This window comes from Tauraco erythrolophus, chromosome 9 (genome assembly GCF_009769465.1).
Source record: "Tauraco erythrolophus isolate bTauEry1 chromosome 9, bTauEry1.pri, whole genome shotgun sequence".
NCBI lineage: Eukaryota > Metazoa > Chordata > Aves > Musophagiformes > Musophagidae > Tauraco > Tauraco erythrolophus.
This window is the reverse complement of record NC_141473.1, coordinates 34460854-34480725: the sequence shown is the minus strand read 5'-3', so window position 1 is coordinate 34480725 and position 19872 is coordinate 34460854. Positions and strand designations below refer to the sequence as shown.

The window sequence follows — 19872 nt, the reverse complement described above, 5'->3', positions numbered from 1 at the left end:
TATTGAGTTACATTTTCCATACTTCAAATGTAGAATTTACTGAAGTGGCTTAAAACGGACCAGATCCAATTCTTCCTGAGCTGATGTCCCCAGTAGAGAACAGGCAAGGGACTAATGAGCCCCTAGGGACCAGATCAAAGGAGCACGCTCTCCAGTCTCCTTCTCTGGAGATGTTCAAAACCCGCCTGGATGTGTTCTTGTGTGATCTGATCTAGGTGGTCCTTCTCAGGCAGGGGGATTGGACTAGATGATCCTTTGAGGTCCCTTCCAATCCCTAACATTCTGTGATTCTGTGATTCCGAGACAGGTAACTACTCATGGTGGGTGGAGACTGGTAAGGAAAACAAAGAGGACATGAAGTACCAGCAGCCACCAAGGTCGATCCGTGCAGACACCAGAGTTTAGCTCCTATCGCATCAGCTTCCTCCATAACTCTGTTCCTCAGCCTCTGGTTCACAAAGCAGACACACAGCTATGCCTTGTCTACTTAAAGAGTGTTAGTACATTTTAGGAAGGTTTATTTTATTGTAGAATGGACACAAGACCTAGCAAAATCTAGCCTTTACTGGCCCAGATGCTACAAATTACATATATTAATATAGCAACAGTTTTTAAGGTCAGAAGGAATTGGTAGGATATTGGCACCTTGTTTATTTTATGCAAATACTGCCCATGCAATGTCAGAGCGACCACTGGATGAAGACAGTATTTCTTCCTTGAGTAAGGATCACCTCCTTTGGAAAGCAGACTTGATTTAAAAGATTCAAGTAACAAAGAATCTACGTTACTCTTAGCTAAGTGGTTCCCATGGTTAATTACTTCTTGCTACTAGGTAACTGTGTCTTAGTTTCAGCATTAATTTATCTGCTTCCACTTTGAAGCACTGGGTCCTGCTACGCGTCTGTTTGCCAAATTAGAAGGGCCTCTACCATCACAAGTCTTCTCCTCATGGAAGTACTGACAGACTGTGGTTGGGTCCCTTCTCAGTCTTCTCCTCCATGCACTAAAGAGATCAATGTTCTTTAGTCTTTCGTTTGAAGGCAAGTTCTCTGTGCCATGAATTGGTTTTTGGGTCCTTCCTTAACCTTGTCCAGTATTTCTATACAATGTGCAAAGCATGGGCATCAGAATCTGGCCCAAAGCTGAAAGTAGGGAAAGATCTCTCTAATAAACTCTTCTTGCTCTTCCATGTTCCTCTGCAGACCATAGTTCAGAATAATACATTTGAGTATTAGTAGTGCAGTTATCCCATGAAATTGTATCACCGTTTTTGCAGAAAGCCATCATCATCATTTGACTGACTTACCAAAAATGTTAGCTCTTAGGGGGGTTGATAATGATTTCCTCTAGCGTTATATGTAGCAGTAGTGACACTTCTCTATTTTTTTTCACTATTCCCTTGCTTATTCACCTAAGAATAAGGTTTGCTCTCCTACTCCAGTCAGTTAGTTATCTACCATTATTAGTAATTTATAGCATTAAGACCAACACAGCAGCCCTGAGGCACAAGGAAAAGCTTGCCTGATCACTATACAGCTATATATAACACCAAGGCCCAAACTTCAGCTGAAACGTAAACTCTCACTGCTTCACTGGTCTTTAGCCCATAATGGACAATAAATCAACTCAGAAATATTACAAAGTCCTAATTGCCAATGATAAACCTACAAAAAAAGCAACAAATTGTTTTATTTGCCTTCATATTCAGTACTTATGCATAAAAATAAAGTCCTACAAAGAAACCATTATCATCCAATGGCTGTCACTGGGAAGATGGATGCTCACACTGTACCGCACTGGTATCTTCTCCAGTGGACACAAGCAAAAAGGAATTGCTGAGGTCTCTTTAGCTGTTTGCATAAATGATAAACTAATTCACATACTGTTTGTGATCTGTCTGATCAGGTTCACGAAGATGCTGACAGGTAATGAGAACTTACTCAAACAGCACTAGTGTCCATAGAGGGGAAAAAACCCTCCTCTGGATCACCTTTAATGTTCTCACTTGATTTCAGAGAGAGAAAACTATAGCAAGAATTTCAATGCCCTATTTCACCTCTTTTGCAATTTGATTTAAAAACAAATTCTCAAAAACCCTGGTTCAAAAAAACTCAAAAAAAACTCAAAAAAAAACCCTCAAAATTCCTGCCACGTGGAATTTAAATTCTGCAGAAGTCTCACCCACCAGTAATTACTACTGCAGTGTTTAAAATTTTAAAAGAAAACAAACCCAAACCCGAACAAAACACTATTTTCCAATTAATTTTCTTCCTCTGATTTCTCTCCACATTGCATCATCTCCCAATTACTGTGATTTTGCTGAGTGTGCCAGTTTCTTAAAGACACAGCTATAAAATGTATGGACTAATTGTTGAGCAGAACTGAAGAGCTATTAAAACTGCAATAGTACAGCACTTCCAATGGTAGTCTATTATTTCTACATGATTGGTTTTGTACAGTCCAACTCATGCAGTGAAACTCTTAGATAAATTAACTCCTTCGTTTTGACATAAACATCAAAGGGAGAATTAAAGGAGAATGAATGTTATTTTCTGCTGCTATTTTAGATATACTGTTCATAACATCCATGCATGTTCCTGGAAAGTTACAAATTATTTAAATTGAGAAAGCCATTTGCTGTTTTATCAAGTCTATAATGCACAAAATTTGGCTCCAGAATTATCTCATTTTCCCATTTCATGTTTACCCGTCATCTACATGGTAGAGTGTGTTTACAGAACTTTCTAACTATAATATACAATTCACTCATTTCTAAACAGCTCTATAAGAGTAAGTCTGAAATGTACACATTTTAAAGATTACTTAGTGAACACCAAACCCTTTCCCAGCTGTTTTAAATTTTGAATTTCCCAATAAATGAATAACATACTAAAAAAGCAAACAAGATCTGACATTATTTAGTCTAAGTTTCTAAAATGGCATAACATCTGTAGCTAAAAACAATTTTGAATAACTATATTTAACTAAAGCAGTATTCTATTATTTGTAGCTCGTTTTCCTCACAGGCTAGGGGACTTAATGTGGTGTTCAAACATTTCAAACATTTCTTTTAATTGTTTAGTCCTTCCAACAGTCAAACTGCAGCAAAAAGGGAGGAAAAAAAATTCTTCACTCATATCTTTTATATATATTCATGTGACCAACCCATGATCTCAGTTAAGTGCCACAACTGTTCATTAACACACATCACAGCCCCCCCAGCCAGCACTGCGAGCTTTGAAACCGTGCCAGAAGCAGGGGCTCAACAAATGGCACTTTGACCTCTTCACTACTAACTTCAATCTTTATTAAAAATCTCTAAGACGTCAGCTCTCTCTCCCTCTTTTACCATCTTTTATCTGCTCCCCAAATACCTAATATTCATTCATTAAACGGAAAAGTTTGCTACATCCTTACGTAATGATAGATTCCCCTTTCACTCGCGATCGGCTTGTGAAATGCCTTTGATGAAAAAAGAGAACGAAACGCCCCCTCCCCCCACCAAACATCTCTAAATTCAGACTGCTCACTCATTTCCAGGGAAAGCAAGCATGCTGCCTAATATTAAAAAAATCTCGCAGCATCCAGGCAAGTTTAGCTCCATTTTATGTTCCTCTTATTAAATTCCAACTTAGCAACACACAAAATGCTCACCCTGCTCTTTGCTTGCTTTTCTAATTTCACGTTCGCATCTTCACATCTTCAGCCTGAGTGTTTGCGGGGGGACCGAGACTGATTTTTTGCCCAGCAGGGTTTCCGTTCCCTACAATAGAGTCACCAAAACCAGTAGTCCCATGGAGTAAAATGTAACTAGAGACAAATAGAGGCTTTGATCATTCTTATGGTGCTCAAACATAGTTGGAGGGGGAGAGAAATCATGCCTTCTTTTTTCTTTTTTTTTTTTTGCCTAGCAGTAATTAACTAATTAAACATGAAGAAAAAAAATCGGAAGTTCACATGAGTCATTTATGTGTTTTCATTCTTCGCAAACTTTCTGGCACACCCTATATGCTTCATTTCTTGCTTTAAATAAGTAAGTACTGGAAAATATGCACAGTATTTGGAACCAAGGGGAATGACATCTTAATTCAAAGTTTGCTTTGTGCAAGTTTGCGTTTTCCAGATTTCAAATGAAACTTCAAGGAAACCTAAAACTCGCCTGTGACCTTTAATCTATCCCCCCCCTTCACCCAGGGATTACCTAGGAGGTATAAGCTACTCATTTAAGTGGCACAGCGAAGTATCATCATTAGGTGGCTTAGTTGCCTGGGATACTACTATCAGCCTGAGCAGTAGGGAACCTGGGAAGCCGGAGCTCAAAAGAGGGGAAAAGTAAACAAAGTAATGAGTAACAGTTACAGCTCCTTCAAATGTGTACATTAATCTCGGTATTGGGAAACTATTTGCTTTTTAGAGGCAGCACCCTCTGATTGAAATAATGACAAATATTTTGGAAATTCCATCCGGAGCCAAAATGAAATTACTCAAGTGCACTCCGAGAGAACAAAGCTTTTTAGTATACCTTCAAATGAACTCAGGTAAGTTTACAAATGGCCTATACCTAAAAGACCATTAACTAAAATTACATTTGTTTTTATTGAAAGACAGCCTCAAGTGCTGACATGTAATATATGACATGTGATACATAATAATACTCTTAAACCAGTTCTGACATAATATCTCCCAAGGCATAATAACCACAAATGACTGCTTTAGTTAAGAACTAGCCGGGAGCAAAATAGATCCATGTAAAAGTAGCTTTAACCATAAATACCTCAACAATATTTTATGTCACTTTGTAAAAAAGTTAAAGGAGTCCCATAATAATTAACAACAAAAACTTCATGTTCTTTACTATTGTATGGTGGTTGTGAAAGGTTATTTCATAGTCCCGCAGCTGCCAATGCTGTAAATTACGCAGGCACCAAGAAGCATTAAGGAGAAATAATAGCAATTTAAACTAAGGCTGACGTAATTCATGATAAACAGTCATTGGAAAATATTACAATGTTGTCTTTTTTGAGTAGGTTTAATCAGAAGAATGTGACCATATTCTGACATAAACCACTTCTCTTTTCCATTGTACGGGTGCGGGAACGGGGGCCCTTCCCCGGCCGCAAAGGTCTCCTCTGCTCCCGGCTGCTGCTGAGCCCCGGCACCTTGGGGACGCTGCCCGCAAGGTTTGGGATGCCCGTGGACCAAAAGCTCTCCCAAGACAAAGCTCAAGAGTCTGGGCAGGGCTGGTAGCCCAAGGGAGGCACCGAAACCAGAGGAACAGTCAAACGAGGATGCTCTAACCAAAGGCATATTGCAAACAAAAAAAGATGGCTTCAGAAACGAAAACACGTGCGAGGGACATGGCGCTCACATTCACCACGAACGCAGCTTGCCTCCCTTCTCACTAGAATGACACAAAGTGATTGTGATAGCTGAATCATAAAACTAGCCATCAAGTGGAAATCTTATACAGGAGGAATTAGTCATTTATATCTACAATCATTTAGCGAACGGACACCAATAAAACAGCCTCGTGTGTAATAGATGACAAAACCCATGTGATAAGTTACATTTATCAGGCACAGAACAGCTCACTCGCTAACCCGTGGTTTGCTGGAACCACACATCAATTCCTTGCCAAACTCTGGCTGAGAAAACACCTAAACCCCGCAACACCGTCACATAATCGCTCTTTAATTAAAAATTAAGCAGGAGAAGAAGTTAAAAGCGCCAGACTGGCAGCGGGCGTGCCCAGGCTCTCGGCTCTGCCAGGGGCACTGGTGGGCGGGAGGGATGGAGGGTGGGTATCTCATCTCCCGTCCCGTGAGAGCCCGGGCTGTCCCAGCAGGGAGGTCGCACTGGCCAGCCCACAGCTCACAGCCCTGACGCTTCCTCGAGCAGCCGGGTCCCCGCCAGGTGCCGGCCAGGAGCACCGCGCACTCGCAGCGTGAGCCCCTCTCTCTCCTGGACCGCTACCCGAGGGCACCCAAAGAAGTCAGGAGCCATTCCAATTTCCCAAGCGCCCTCACCGTGAGAGCTGCGCTCCGGCAGCGCTGCCAGCCGGCCACCACGAGCTTCTGGGCAGCCACCCTGCTGCTCCGTGGGGGGCAGCCAGGCACCAGCAGCCCTGCTGAGAAGGGATGCCACCGGGCCGGAGGGAACGGACAGCAGCAGCAGCTTTTCAGGCAGCGACCTGCCCCTCCGCTCGGCATCTGCCACCTTCCTGAGGGCAGCGGGAACATGCAACCCCAAAAGAAATCAGTCGTTCTGTAGATGTTCTCCATAAAGGAGTTTTGATTAGAAAGTGAAAAATAATCTATCTTAATATTTATCTTGGTTACAGCTACGGTTGCTAGTGAAACGTATCGAAAAAAAAAAATAAGTAGAAGCTAACAGCATTTGTTTCTATTGAAGTTCTTGCAGACAGGAAGGTATTTTATCTTACTTTACCACACATTACTTATGTTCACTTAACAGCTTGCTGTTAACGTTGGGTGAGATTCTGCCCTTGGTTAACTGGTGAAAATCTTGAGTAAAAGCCACTGAAGTGGATCGAGTTATTTTGGATTTACGCCACTATGTGAGACAGAATGTGACCCCTTATCAGTGCCTTTTTGCTTGGAGTATACAAATATTTTATGCATTTCAATGAGTGACAGAATGCAAAACTTGCAAATATTTATTTTTAGATGTATGGGGAAAAAGCAATTAGAGCTAAAAATGTTAAGAATGAAGAAATCACTTAACAGAAGCAATTATGTTGGGCACATAAACAGCTCTGCCTTCAGACATTTATTCAAATGCTGCAGAGCACACTAGAAAATATCAATTGTTTAAAAAAACTGCAAGTATTTTTTCACAACTGAAAAATCAATCATTATAAACAACATCTGGGGATCATTAATATCTTACTCTACAGTTGAATTAACAAAATAAGAAAGAAGCCTGATCAGAATCCAGAACATTTCCAGATTTGCTTTTTCAAGCTAAAAGCTTAAGTTTGCAGAGGTGGAGTGGGAGGAAAGAGGAAACGTACATTTATCTATATTGTATATAGCACTACTATGCATTAATCGTTACTTCCCCTCCAGCTATGTCCTGTTTTTGTTTCAAGAGAGTTAAAATTTGAAATATTTTGCTAAGCCACCCTGCCCAGGACCTTGGAAAAGATTTGCATATTTTTCAGACTGTTGGAGATGCCACCGTAAAGCTCCATCTATGGAGGTCCCAGTATCCATGCTCATAAAAAGCCTCCATACTCTTCCTATTGCATTTCTAAATGCTTAAAGTAGTCCTAGTCTTGGCAGAGGAGGACTAACACCTATCCCATTCTAACATCACATTTGTCTTAAAACAAAGAAGCCCGAAGCATCTATCTGGAAACTTCAGGGTTTTCTGAATTTCACTGATACAAATTATCCTGCAGGTAGCCAAAACAGTCGTTAGCAATAATGCTGATAGTTTACATCAGCTGAACAACATTAAAACTCCACCCTTTCAGGCCTAAGTACAATTTTTGTACTAGAGCTGGTTAAAAAAGAAAAGCCAATTTTGACTCACACCAATAAAGTTAGTTACCAACAGGAAAACTGTATTTCATTTAGACTGGAAACAACATTCATTCTCTTTTTTTTAACTCTCATTCCCTGCCAAAGTTTTGTTTTGTTATGTTTTTCCCCTAAACAACTGATTTTATCTGTGAGTCACAAACTTCTGTAAACTGAGATGTATAATGCCAGCAAAGACCAAATTTCAGCTATACCGGAGTAATGGTACCACTCTATACCCTGAAGTCACCAGCTTCCATCCTACACATTTTTTCTGGTACATGACATATCCCTGAAAAGTCCCTTCTTCTCCATAGTGCTGTCCTGCTGCTGCTTACCTGGTCAATGACAGGAAGGAAGTAAGTCCTTCTGAAATCATTGGCTCAGAAAGCCCAGCAGCTGGGAGGACGGGTAAGTCATTCTTCACTCCTAACTATTCCCTGCCAGCCCTGGAAGCGAGAGAACTTGCTTTCTGCATTGTTTTACAGGTAGCTCTGACTTGTTGAAGGGTTTGGGGTTTGTGTTTTCTTTTTTTAATGTAGATGATTTTTCCCAATAATGCAGATGTTTTTTCCCAGCACAAGTTAGTTAAGTTTTTTTTGGGGGGGAAAGCGGAGATGAGGGAAGTGGGGACTGCAATGCCCTTTATGCATCATTTTCTTCAATGAGCAGTTTCCCCTCTGTAGTGCTCATTATGCTAAAATGAAGAAGTTTCATTTTTCAGAGAAAAAATTATATTCATACCACAGCAGGATGTAGTTCTCTCACTTTTTGGTATGAAATGTTTTATAAAAAATTGGCCCTTACATGCGAAAATAAAACTTTTAACCTTCTTTTGGGAGTGAATGAGTGTTTACAGTACCCCAGGGACCAAATAGCTTGTTTAATGGCATATTGGACCCAGCATGCTATAAGAATAATCCAGAATGATTTAAAATTTACCGAATAGGTTTCAAAAATCAAGAAGAAATAAGGTATTCAGTTTTCTCTAACACTCCTCTTTATAGAAAAAGTAACCCCATGCTCAGAAAATGAAAGTGAGCCTTCTGGATCATCTTTAGCAGGCAGGATTTGTAATATTTATCCAGCAAAGCACCATGACAAATCTTTCTGTACGAGATTTTCACCTGAAGAAGCTGATGGAGCTGTAGAAATCCATCATCACCCAAGCACCTGACCCTCCAGCTTCTAAGCTGTGCGTCTGTTCCTGCTGCCCTGTGAGTCCCCAAGCCTGGAGAAGGTGGAGGTCACGCTGATGGGCACATCTGTACACTATCTTGCTATAAGGGCCCACGTGCTTTTGGCAACACAGCTCACAGCTGGGTCGCGAAAGGATCCGCGCTCTTCGACGCGCCCTGGAAGTCAATCCATGCGGTGGAGCAGGCACGAGTCTGGTAGGGGGCCAAGTCACCTCCTTCAGACAAGAAAACACAGAGGATGTGTGCTGCTGTAGAAACAACTGCGCACTCATTTCTGCCCAGTGACCCTCAAATCCGTCTGCTGGACACTGCAGAGGCAGCTTTGCCTCCAACTAGATCTCTTCAATCTATAAGGAAAACTATTAGGATCTCTATTTTTAAATTCCTTCTCTCTTGCAGCATATATGATCACACAGCACATGCCAGTAAATTATATGCATTTACAAAAGCTATTAAATAACAGTAACCCCAGAGGCTGATAAATGAAAAAGATTTTGAAAAACGTCTTTACCAATGATCTCAAGTTGAAGAGAAATGAATTGTTCAGCTAGTACATAGTATTTTTATTTTAAGGGAGCAGGGGAATGAGGAAATAGGGTTTTGGTTTTTTTTCCACATGCCAATTAATAGGAGCAGTTAGATAAAGGAATGCGTAGGTGAACTCTAGTCTGGACAGGGAAATAAACGGAGGCCACGAACCGAACTGATCCCGTTTGCTTCCTCCGCTGCCTCCAACCGGTCCCTCCCCGGCGCAGCCAGACAGAGCCAGCGGGGCCATGGCAGACACTCCACTGCCACTGCTGCCCAGGTCCAGCCTGCCGTCTCCCTGCAGCCCTGGCTCCATGTGCCACCTGCAAGGCTGCACAGGCTGGCAGCACCACCAGGCAGGGCTCAAGCCTCTGTGCTTCAGTTAGACCATGGACAACTCCACTCCAGCCTCCTGTGCATGTTCAAAATCCCAGATTTCTTGTTCCTAGCCAGCAACACCAGCATTTCATTATCCACCTGGACCGTTTCCTGCTGGTGGGGACCTCTAATTGCTCTTACTTCAGGAAGAGAAGAGGTACACAGCCCGACTGTGGTCATATCCATGAACCGTGGCTATCAAGACATCCAAGCACGGCTCATGTCTTCTGCTTTCTGAACAGAAGCAAACTTTTGAGCCTATGTGCATTCTGGAGGGGAACCCTCCAAGGCAGTTAGATTAACTAATCAGTAGTTGTATCAACAAGAATGGGAGCGGGAGGCTTCCCACTCACAGCAGTCTTTCCTCTGCAAATGGAGAGGAAGTCCTTCCCTGTCAGGCTGCAAAGAAATAGATGCAAATGTTTTAAGTCTTCCAGCTGCTGAGCCGATTCCTCGGCAGCCTGCTTGCTTCTCCAGGGCCTCCTCGGTGGGATGTTGTGGCACGCCGAACCAAGTTAGAGGAGGAGCCGAGAAGGACTTTGTGAGAAAATTGGTCCTGAAAATTCCTGCCCGAATCATTTGGGCATGTGCCCTATAGGAGTGCACAGGCAGGACAGATGTAGACACAGGTAGCCACAGTGTCGGCAGCAGGTACTACCTGTGGTAGCCCTCCTTGAAGCCGGAGGGGAAGCTTCCTGCAGCCCTGACCCTTACAGCAGCTCTGTGTAGGGTCTATCTATAGGGGCCATCCACATTGGACTGCCTGAAGCACTGAAGCATCTCTTCCAGCCACATCCGTAGGAGTTCACAGGCAGTTTCTACTTTAAAAAGTCCCACACTTAAAAAACACTATTTATTGTCAACAAAACTTAATTTTTCTTCCTCATTTCCTGCTTCATTTATTTTTGTTAAACCCCACGGAATGGGGAAAAAAGGGAGGAGTATGAGAAGAAGTCAGAGCTGAACAAAATGTCTTTGCTATAATGTATAATAAAATTTCAGAGACTACTTTCTGGAAAAATATTTCTCTCTGTTAAAACTGCCTAACAAGGACAACAGCTTACACACTGCGGTGAACGGGGCTCTTTGTAAAGGTGTTTTTTGTGTCTCGCTTGTGACACGCTGTATCTGTCGCACAGTAGTACAACGTGCAGAGAACGTGTAACACCTTCCCCAACAGCTACGTTTGAGGAAGACCTGGCATCTGTACCAGAAGCCAGAGCTTCCCACATAAAGACATCAGTAGACCGTGTTTCACAAATTTTGTACTCGCTTTAGAGTTTGGAGAATTTCAGGTGATGGGGAAATACATGTGTTCCTGTCTCATTCCTTCTGCACGCTTCTTTCATTTGCAACGTAAGAAATAGCCAAGCCCTTCAAATTAAGTGTGTCTGGATCTCCTTATAGACACCTTTTAAGAATTTTAGTCACATTTCTGTAATCTGCTCCCCCCTCAGATTTAACCGATAAACGGATTACTCTAAGGCACTGGTATTTATCTACTGTACCACCCTGCCTCTGTTTAGCTTTAACAGTCATCACTTTCCACATGTGACATCAATCTACATGATATCAATGTAAACTGTTTGTATAACAAAGTGTTGTACATTTTATTGTCCTGCCAGCAAAGAAAAGCATAAAATAGCACTTTGCCTGTTGCCTCCAACAAAGGTAGTATAATTGACACCACGCATTTTGCAATACAGAGATGGCACCACACATTGGCCAGTTTTTTCTTCCTAACACAGCAGGGCTTGCAGATTTTACCACATCATTATTTTCATAACAAATACTTTTAAAGAGTAGTAATTTTTTTTTGTTTTTATAGGGAGTTAAAAAAATCTGCTTCTTAAACCAAACTAGATTTTAAATACACATTATTAATTTCTATGGCTAAGATTTTTGTGGCTCTGGTTTGATAATGAGATAATTGCCTCGCAAAGGTCAAGAGAATGGCATAGTTAGCTTTCAGAGACTGAACAAAGCACTTGCTATGGTTCACTAAGCGTAGTTTCTGCATCAATCCACATCTCTTTGATTCATCTATTACTAATATTCCATGATACACTTACATTATGGATCCAACTATTTCAACAAACCTGTAATCAAGGAATGACCCTGAATAAAATACTCCACAGAAAGCAGATGGTACACTCATCAAACGCCTTCAAGCCTAAAATAACCTTTCCCATATAAGAAGGATAGTCAATTAAAACTGAACTTTATATTCTGAGCCGGAGCTCAGAGTAAATAAAAATCAACATGACACTATTGTGTTATTGGACCAAACTTCCAGGGCATTTCATTCATTTTTTCACCACCCCCACCTCCTAAGAGCAACCAACACTTTTATTCATAGCTCATTCAAAGCCTGTAACATTTTGTGTGAGCGTGAGCGGACTTGACAGCTTGGGCCCGATCCTGCAAAAGCTTGACATCACAAAATTGAAGCTATTCACAGCAGTAATGTGCTCCAGTGCCGCCGCCCCGTGAGGACGGATCTCTCCTGCGTGTTGCGGGTTGATGGGTGCAGCAGCAGAGAAGCAGTCCTGCCCTACCTCACAAAATGCCCCAATGCCACTGGCTGGGTCGGCTTTTTTCTCTGCCAACACAACAAGGCTCGGACCGGGCACTGAGCTCAAAGCCAGTGTACTTGAGTTAGGAAAAAGGGGGAGACGATTCTCCCATCACAAGCATCATTGAACCCCTTCCTTCTCACGCTCATTATGATACATGAAATACATAATCAGAAATTCTCTCTCTAAGAAACCACAAGAGCTTCCTTGTAGAGATGCAGGGATCTTGCCCAGCAAAGGCGTACCCACCGCTATGCAAACAGACTTTGTGAGTGTTAGCTGCAGTGCTCATCCATCTGGTGATATGGGTAATAAAACTTAATTCTCACAGCATAAGTACACTGCTAAAGAAATTACACTGGACCCAATACTGGAGTTACCCTAGGTGTGTACACAACATGCATTCTGCCACACATTCAGCAGCATATCCGCTGCCCTTGGGTTGATCTGACACATACACATACACACAGGAAAAAAAAAAAAAAAAAAAAGTGTGAAATCACCTGGCAGCTATCAGGAGTCAAATCTTGCAGCCCTCTCTCCCAGCTGTAAGGGGCTGCTTACTGCTCTGGAGCTGCAGAGTATTCTCTACACCCTTTGAATTAAGAGGTCACCTCCCAGAAGTGCTTCTGCACTTGTAAAATGGAGCTCCTAGCACTGGCAAAGCCCCCACTGAAAAAGCCCACACTCCAGGAAGGCCAGAAACACACCAGCTATAGCTGACATTTGCCCAGGGCCCTGGGAGCACACCCATGGTTGATGAGTGCTCTGCAACAGCAATGGGATGCGCAGGGAGTCGCTCTTACTTTGCGTTTGTTAGCATACTGCACCAACAACGACTTTAAAAAAACCCAACACGCTTTGTAAACCTTCTGGAAAGACACAGGCTATAGGTGAACGGTTAAGGTAGATAAATTTCAAATCCAGACAAGAGATCCTTTCACTCGTACTGAGTAATTGTGCTACGCGCTCCACCCGTGTAATGTTATCTTTGATCGTGACAAAGTCAAGCTGCAATACCCAGATCACCAGTAGCTAGAAGCCTTCAGTCTCACGGAGGAAAGAGCACACTTGGTACTTAACATTTCAAACATAAATAGCATTGGCTCACTTTAAAGGAATCACATCTTCCCCTTGGAAATCAGTGGACACTTTAAAAGATGAAAAATGTCTTCACTTGTGAGAAAAAGAAAATAGCTGTAACATCACTTACCAAACTCATCACATATACTTTCATTTTCTATTAGAGTAGGATGATCAAACGTATCCCGACAGTAGAAGATTTGGGGGTTCTTGCTTGTTACTGCAATGCCTCCCAGGGCTAAAACAAACTGGTCTGTTAATATTGAAGAAGGCTTGTCCTGAATGCGCTTTAACATGGAACGATATCGACAGTACTGTGGGTAGCTGAGAATTAGCAGGTTTGAATCTTCATCATCCTCACCTGGAATGAAAGAAAAAAAATGATACTGTTAGCATGTCTGAAAAATGCAAAACAAGGGCTGTAACTCAAGCATTTCAGAAAACTCATGGCCCACTGGTTCAGTCTTTTCTCAAGACTTATCTTTTATAGCACAGTGGTTTTTGAAAGAAAGGTTAAAAATAGACATTTTAAAAAAGTTTATTGAAACAGCTTCTTTTCTGGCTTTCTATTCAGTTCTCTCATGCTTACCCAAAAGAACTCTACCTGGATGAATAAGAAAACACCGCTCTGCAAAAGCTGGCCAACGGCCTGAATCAAAGTGCTCTCCACACTTTGCCAACTCGGCTGCTTTGATAGAAATATTATCTGTCATTTTTACTCAGCTCCCTATACAGCCTTACTGAACTCATGTTTACACCAGCTAACGTCTTTTAAAAATAATAATATACAAGCCCTAGAGCATGCAGCTATTAATTCTCCTTTGAAGTAGCTGATACTGGCAACTACCAAAGGGCCCCTGGGCCGGGCAGGTGGGCTGATCTGACCTGGTCATTGATGCTAAGCTACTGGCACAGGTGGAAATAACTTTCCTCACATTAACTGCAAATGCAGCAGGACTCAATAAACACCTACAGAGCACAACCAGCAAATGAATTTCCAAAGAGCTCATACTATCGAAATGTGGGCTCAAAATCTAAAGCAATCTAGAGCTCAGACCTTTCCGTTCCCCCACATTTTAGATGGTATTAGGCATAAAGGTGGCAGATTTTGAAATATCACAATCAAGTTTCATCATATGATAACCAGCAGGAAACCTAACAGCAAAAAAAAAAAAACAACCAGAGACAGAAACACGAGAAATTATTCCTTTGCAGGTTCGCAGCCAGTACTTAATGGCACTTCTTTTTATGCTTATTTATCTCCTCAGGTAGGGTAACTAAACATGGGCTTTCCACGAATGCCAATGAAGACAAAGCAAGTGCATTCAGTTTACATTTTCTGCTGTACTCTAATTACCAAGTAACTCAGCTATTTCTTCTGTCAGAGACAAAAGGTCTACTATTTAATCCCTTTACCAGTACTTAAATCGTCTTTCTTACCCTTAAAGTAAAAATCACTTCAGTTATTGAAAGAAATGTTAGATCAGTTCTCCCCAGCTAAATACGATGGTGCAACTCATCTTGATTCGCGTGAGGCAATGGAAATGTTGACACATAAAAAGGCTAAAATTTAAGAAGTCTCTGGAAGCAGATATATCACCTAGGATGTCATCACTGCAGACAAATGCAATGCTGCAAAAAAAAAATCAACACAGTAGACGGACTTGGGAAGTACTGTTCTTACACACACAGCTCCTGAAAGCCATCACTTAAAAACTCAGAACTTCCCCCACTACCCTGACGTAGGTGGGGAAATCAACCAATTTGTGTAAAAAAGTAATGTATTCTGGTAAACAGCATTTACATTACTTTTCTAAGAAAACAAAATTAATGGCTCTAAAACCTCTTTTGGTCAATAAGGATGTGGTCATGCTTTTCTTTGTTTTCAACAACTAAGTAGCCCATAAGCCTACACAACAGCACGATTAAGCCAATTGCTCCTGGGAATATGGCTCTCTCTCCTTTATTAGGAAACTCTAAAAATCAGATCAGGAAAACTGTTCTTGGAATTAACAAGCACATGATCCATCCTTTAGCTCCTTCGAGAGTTTCATATATGCCTGCCTGACAGTTATTACTACTTTATACCTTTGTGCAGATAGTGGTGAGCTGAATCTGTCGATCTGACAGCACTTTTCTTATGCCAGGATGTGGTCAGCTTTTTAAACAGGGTGTACATAAATGTATGTCCCATGTGCCTTTGTAGTCAACCATTAGTTTCCAGACAAATGTGCTGTAAGTCCCTGCGAAGAATTACACAAACTTTCTACCTCTGACAACTGACGACTAACTCAAACCCCTGGCATAAATTAAAATCAAGTCATTTTCTACAGGATCACTTTTACATATGCTTGTGCAACTCCAATGAGTACTTTATGATGCATTTCTTTCCTTTCCTTATTCACTCCAGGTTCAATAGATAAAACTAAGAACGAACAAAGGCTGAATAAACTAAAGATTTGTTTAGTGAAAGACAAACAGAGCGCTCCTGGAACAAAGACTTTTTTCCTCAACCACGCCCACATGAGAAAAGACAAATCAAAGTAGACCAATCCCTAATAAAATGTTAAGCCCAAAGAAGTATTTTTCTTGTAGCAAAGCCTAACATGCACCATTTAATGGTGAACTTAGTGTATATTGATGAATGCTTTTCATAAATATGATTTTAGGAAGAGTTTACTCTTAGGAGGAGGAGAGATCAACATGTGGATCACATTCCATTAAAATAAAGAAAAACAATGTAATTTCTAAAAACATTTAACTGAGATCTTAGAAAACTGAGATGCTGTATTTCTGAATCTCATTTGAGCTTCAACAGAGAGAACATGGTAAAAGATAATACCTACAGTACGTTGTTTGTAAGGTTCGACTGAAATTACTCTAACCCCATGCTTATATCGTAATTGTGCGTCTTAATAACCCCCTCCAATGTCAATTTTTCATTTATTTATATATTTCAGGGCTGAAAACAGGGAAACTGTAATTAGGAGGCAAGGTTCCACCCCTGCCTTCCGAGCACTGCCTATATATGCATAGATGTAATCCAACAGTTCCCTTTGTGAGGAGTAAAGAGAGCTGGGATTTGGCACAGCCTGGCATTTATGTTGGATTACATGTTCTTCAAGTTGTCTTTGTAAGTAAGAGATGCATGAAATGCCAAACACAATGAATCTATGCAAGAACTGACTTTTCAAATCAGCACAACCATTTTTAATATGTAATGCAAGACAATTAAAAGCCTCAAAAGAAAAAAAAAATAAAGCCTGCTAAAAGCATGAATTCCTAACAAATCCGTCTAGAGCCAGAACTATTTACAGAGAGAGCAGAGAAATACAAAACTGTAACTCGCTTTTTGTTTGCTTGTTTCGGAAACATCAGCCTATAATGTTATTGCTAACCGCCATAATCTACTCTCAACATCAGTAAGCATTTTTTTCTTTAAAAAGACCTTCACACCAGGATTTTATAGAGCTTGATGGAAAAACTATGCATGTTCCTTCCTGTAGCTAATTACCTCAACTGCAAAAGCTGCCAAGTATTTTGCCCTTTAGTTCTTTTAATCGTATTAGTGCAAATGCATTCGGATGCCAACAGAAACAAACATATAAAGATTTTTGCTTAAAAGATTCCAAATATGTATGAGGCTGGTGCTAGGAAAGCACACTCCACTTCTTCCCGGAAAGCACAGAGTTATTTCTGCGGAAGAAATATATGAATTTGTGCCTCTTGTAAGACTAAATGTCTAGTTTCGACCCAATTTAAGTAAAATAATGTCAATACGAACTGCTCTCACAATGATTTATGCTACCTTCTGTTACTTTATTACATTAGACATTCCTTTCTCTAAGCTTTATACTTTTCGCCGTGCTCCTAGCAACCACATAAAGGCTGAGCACCAACTTTATGCGCCTGGCACCCTTCCAGGCTCGACTGTTATTGATAATTATATTGAAGTTTCAATTTAATTGCTACTCTGTTGTGACACAGAATATTTTTTGTAATTAGGCATTTCCCATTTTCTGTCCATTCATTTTTTGTATTACTGAAAATGATTTTTTTTTTTTTTCCCCAGAAAACATAAGCAGAACAATGATACAGATAAGGGTATGTACATCTGTTACTACCATTACCAACACAGTAATGTGAAGGGAAGAAAAAAAAAATAAAGGAAAAAAAAATTGTGAATATAATTTCTTGGAAGGTAATTTTCTTTTCAGTTTAAGTGCTCTTATTCTTCTTACAGTTACTCAATGATTTCCTGTTCTAATTACAAGACATTATACAGAAAGTCATTTTTAAAAAGGAAATGTACTAGAGCAGGAGGCTAAATAGCGTCACTCGCTTGGTATGGTTTGACATTCCAAACTTTTGCATCTCTTTTATCAATTCTCTGCTCTACCTTTGTCCAATATATTCCACCACAAATCTACCATCTCTTCCGAGGCAGTTAACACAAATGTATACATCAAAGATGAAAAAACACTTGCAGTTAAACTGCAGGCGAAAGAAAAAAAAAAACCAAACCACCACCCCATTTTTTTCCTCCTCATTGTAGCTGGTAAATTGGAGGCAAGCCAAGCCTAGGAGTGGAAAATATTAAAAAGTAAAAAAAAAAAAAAAAAAAGAAGAAAGCTTGATTAAAAAGCGAGAGAGGAGATATTCAGTTCTAGATCTAAATGAATAAGCCACAAACTATTTCATAAAAACATACTGTGACGTAAATTACACATCAGTATTGCACTGTTGTGGTTATTTTGAGAAATGGCTTGTACTGTAAGTCAGCTGGTACAACTCCACCCTTAATGATTTTGTAATTCTCCACACAGCAATCAACTGGAGTAGTCATGAAATTGCCAAGAAGGAAAACAGACAGAGCTGTAGAGAGTTTGTAATAAAAAGATAATGTACTTTTAACATAACAGAAGTAGAAGATTGGTTTTATTAACTAAAAAAACTACTTAAAAGGTCCCAGGCTTGCCATTCGTTTTGATAAATGTTAACACAGATCTTCGTAAGATAAGCAATGGAAGCATCAGGGGAACGAGATAAAATGGGACAATGCTTTGGTGTGTGGGTAGCAAATTGACCAAGGGAGTTATTTGGAATATAGAGTGAAAATGAAGGAAGTTGCAGGGCTCCGTCCGTCAGGCTCCTCTCCCGCACGCTGCCCTCGCTACTCTGCCTTCTTTCATTACCCTCAGTTACTAAGGGGGTCTCCCAGAGGATGCACATATCAAAATTAGTTTATCATTGCTTGTATGCACGCCTTTGACCATATCATCGGTACGCAGCAGACACAAAGGTAACAGAGGACACATCTGGATGTCCGGAGGGACTGGGAATGGCGAGGGTTAGCCATGCTGAATGAACACGGCTGTGACTCCCAAGGCGGGATGTCTCTTGACTATTTCAGGGCAGCGTTCAGGTGTCGCTGCCCTCCCAAGACCCTCAACAACCCACTGGAGCACATGTGATGGGACTCGTTTCATCTAACAATGCAGTTTTAGTCTACGACACCTGTGCAGATCCCTCTATAGTCAGAGAGATCTCCTTCCAACCTTCTGTTTTGAAAGACATGGATCAACTCACTCTCTGGAGCTACTACTCCCTCATCAATGACAACTAACTTAATCTAGAGGCTTAACATGCAGATTAAATTGAGCGAGTGAAATGAATTCCACCTAAATGACAAAGCAGTCTGCCCTATGCCAAAGCAATGGTCCAAACGCATGCTAAAAAAATCCCCTCCCAGTCGAGACACTTGCCATCAAGATAAAAAAGGTTGATCTCATCTGTGGCAATGGACTTTGGCTCTTCCAGCTCTTAAGACAGGATGTAGTTCTCCTTCCCTTGTTCTACTCCTTTAGCAAAGACTTTCTGCATACAGGCATGAGAACACAGGTGTAGACGAGGCAAAGACTCGCATAGCTGACCCTTCAAAACCAACCACTGCAGGTCAGACAGGCTCCGCGCATCTCAAAGCAGACTGCTCTAGTAAATCCTAAGGGAAAGTAGCACAGCTTCCTACCAGACAGAAATGAACTTACTACACAATTACCTAAAAAATTTGAATTCCTCAAAAAGTCAAAGAGCAACAGAAACAGCAAAACAACAAAAGAGTAACCAGAAGGAGGAAGAAGAACGTGGGTTTTTATGACCTAAAAACCTTTAAGAGGAATCTTGCAATGAAAACACCTTCCTGTATCATCATCTAGTCATAACCTGCCAAATACCCGCAAATCATCACCCAGATAACTGCAGCTGGCCAAGAAGCAATGCAAATCACCACCTCCATCTATGAGTGAGTACTCCTGTGAGAGAAAGGATGGCTCTCCCAATGAAATAACCTTCATGGGAGAATCAAGGCTGGCTCCTTGCTTGACCACTTCACCCATCGAATTGCCTGCGCAGACACAAGGCTAAGAACACCAGTAAGAATCCATGTCCCTTTGCATCAGGGTGCTGTGATATAGGAGCAACAGCTGAGGAGTTCAGGTAGTTGCATCATCATCACAAAACTACTTCTGTATGCTCTAGCACACCAATCCTTCTCTCTCCAGTCAT

At 41.1% G+C, this 19872-nt stretch overlaps 1 protein-coding gene across 2 annotated transcripts in view; it reads right to left on the bottom strand.

The window, feature by feature from the left end:
- Window positions 1-19872, bottom strand: part of ARID5B (AT-rich interaction domain 5B) — a 119380-nt gene that overhangs the window by 57782 nt on the left and 41726 nt on the right. For both annotated transcript variants that reach the window (XM_086616785.1, XM_086616784.1), the window contains one exon: window positions 13439-13669. In XM_086616785.1, the coding sequence (XP_086472911.1) occupies window positions 13439-13669 (231 nt within the window). The remainder of the gene's footprint in view (window positions 1-13438; window positions 13670-19872) is intronic.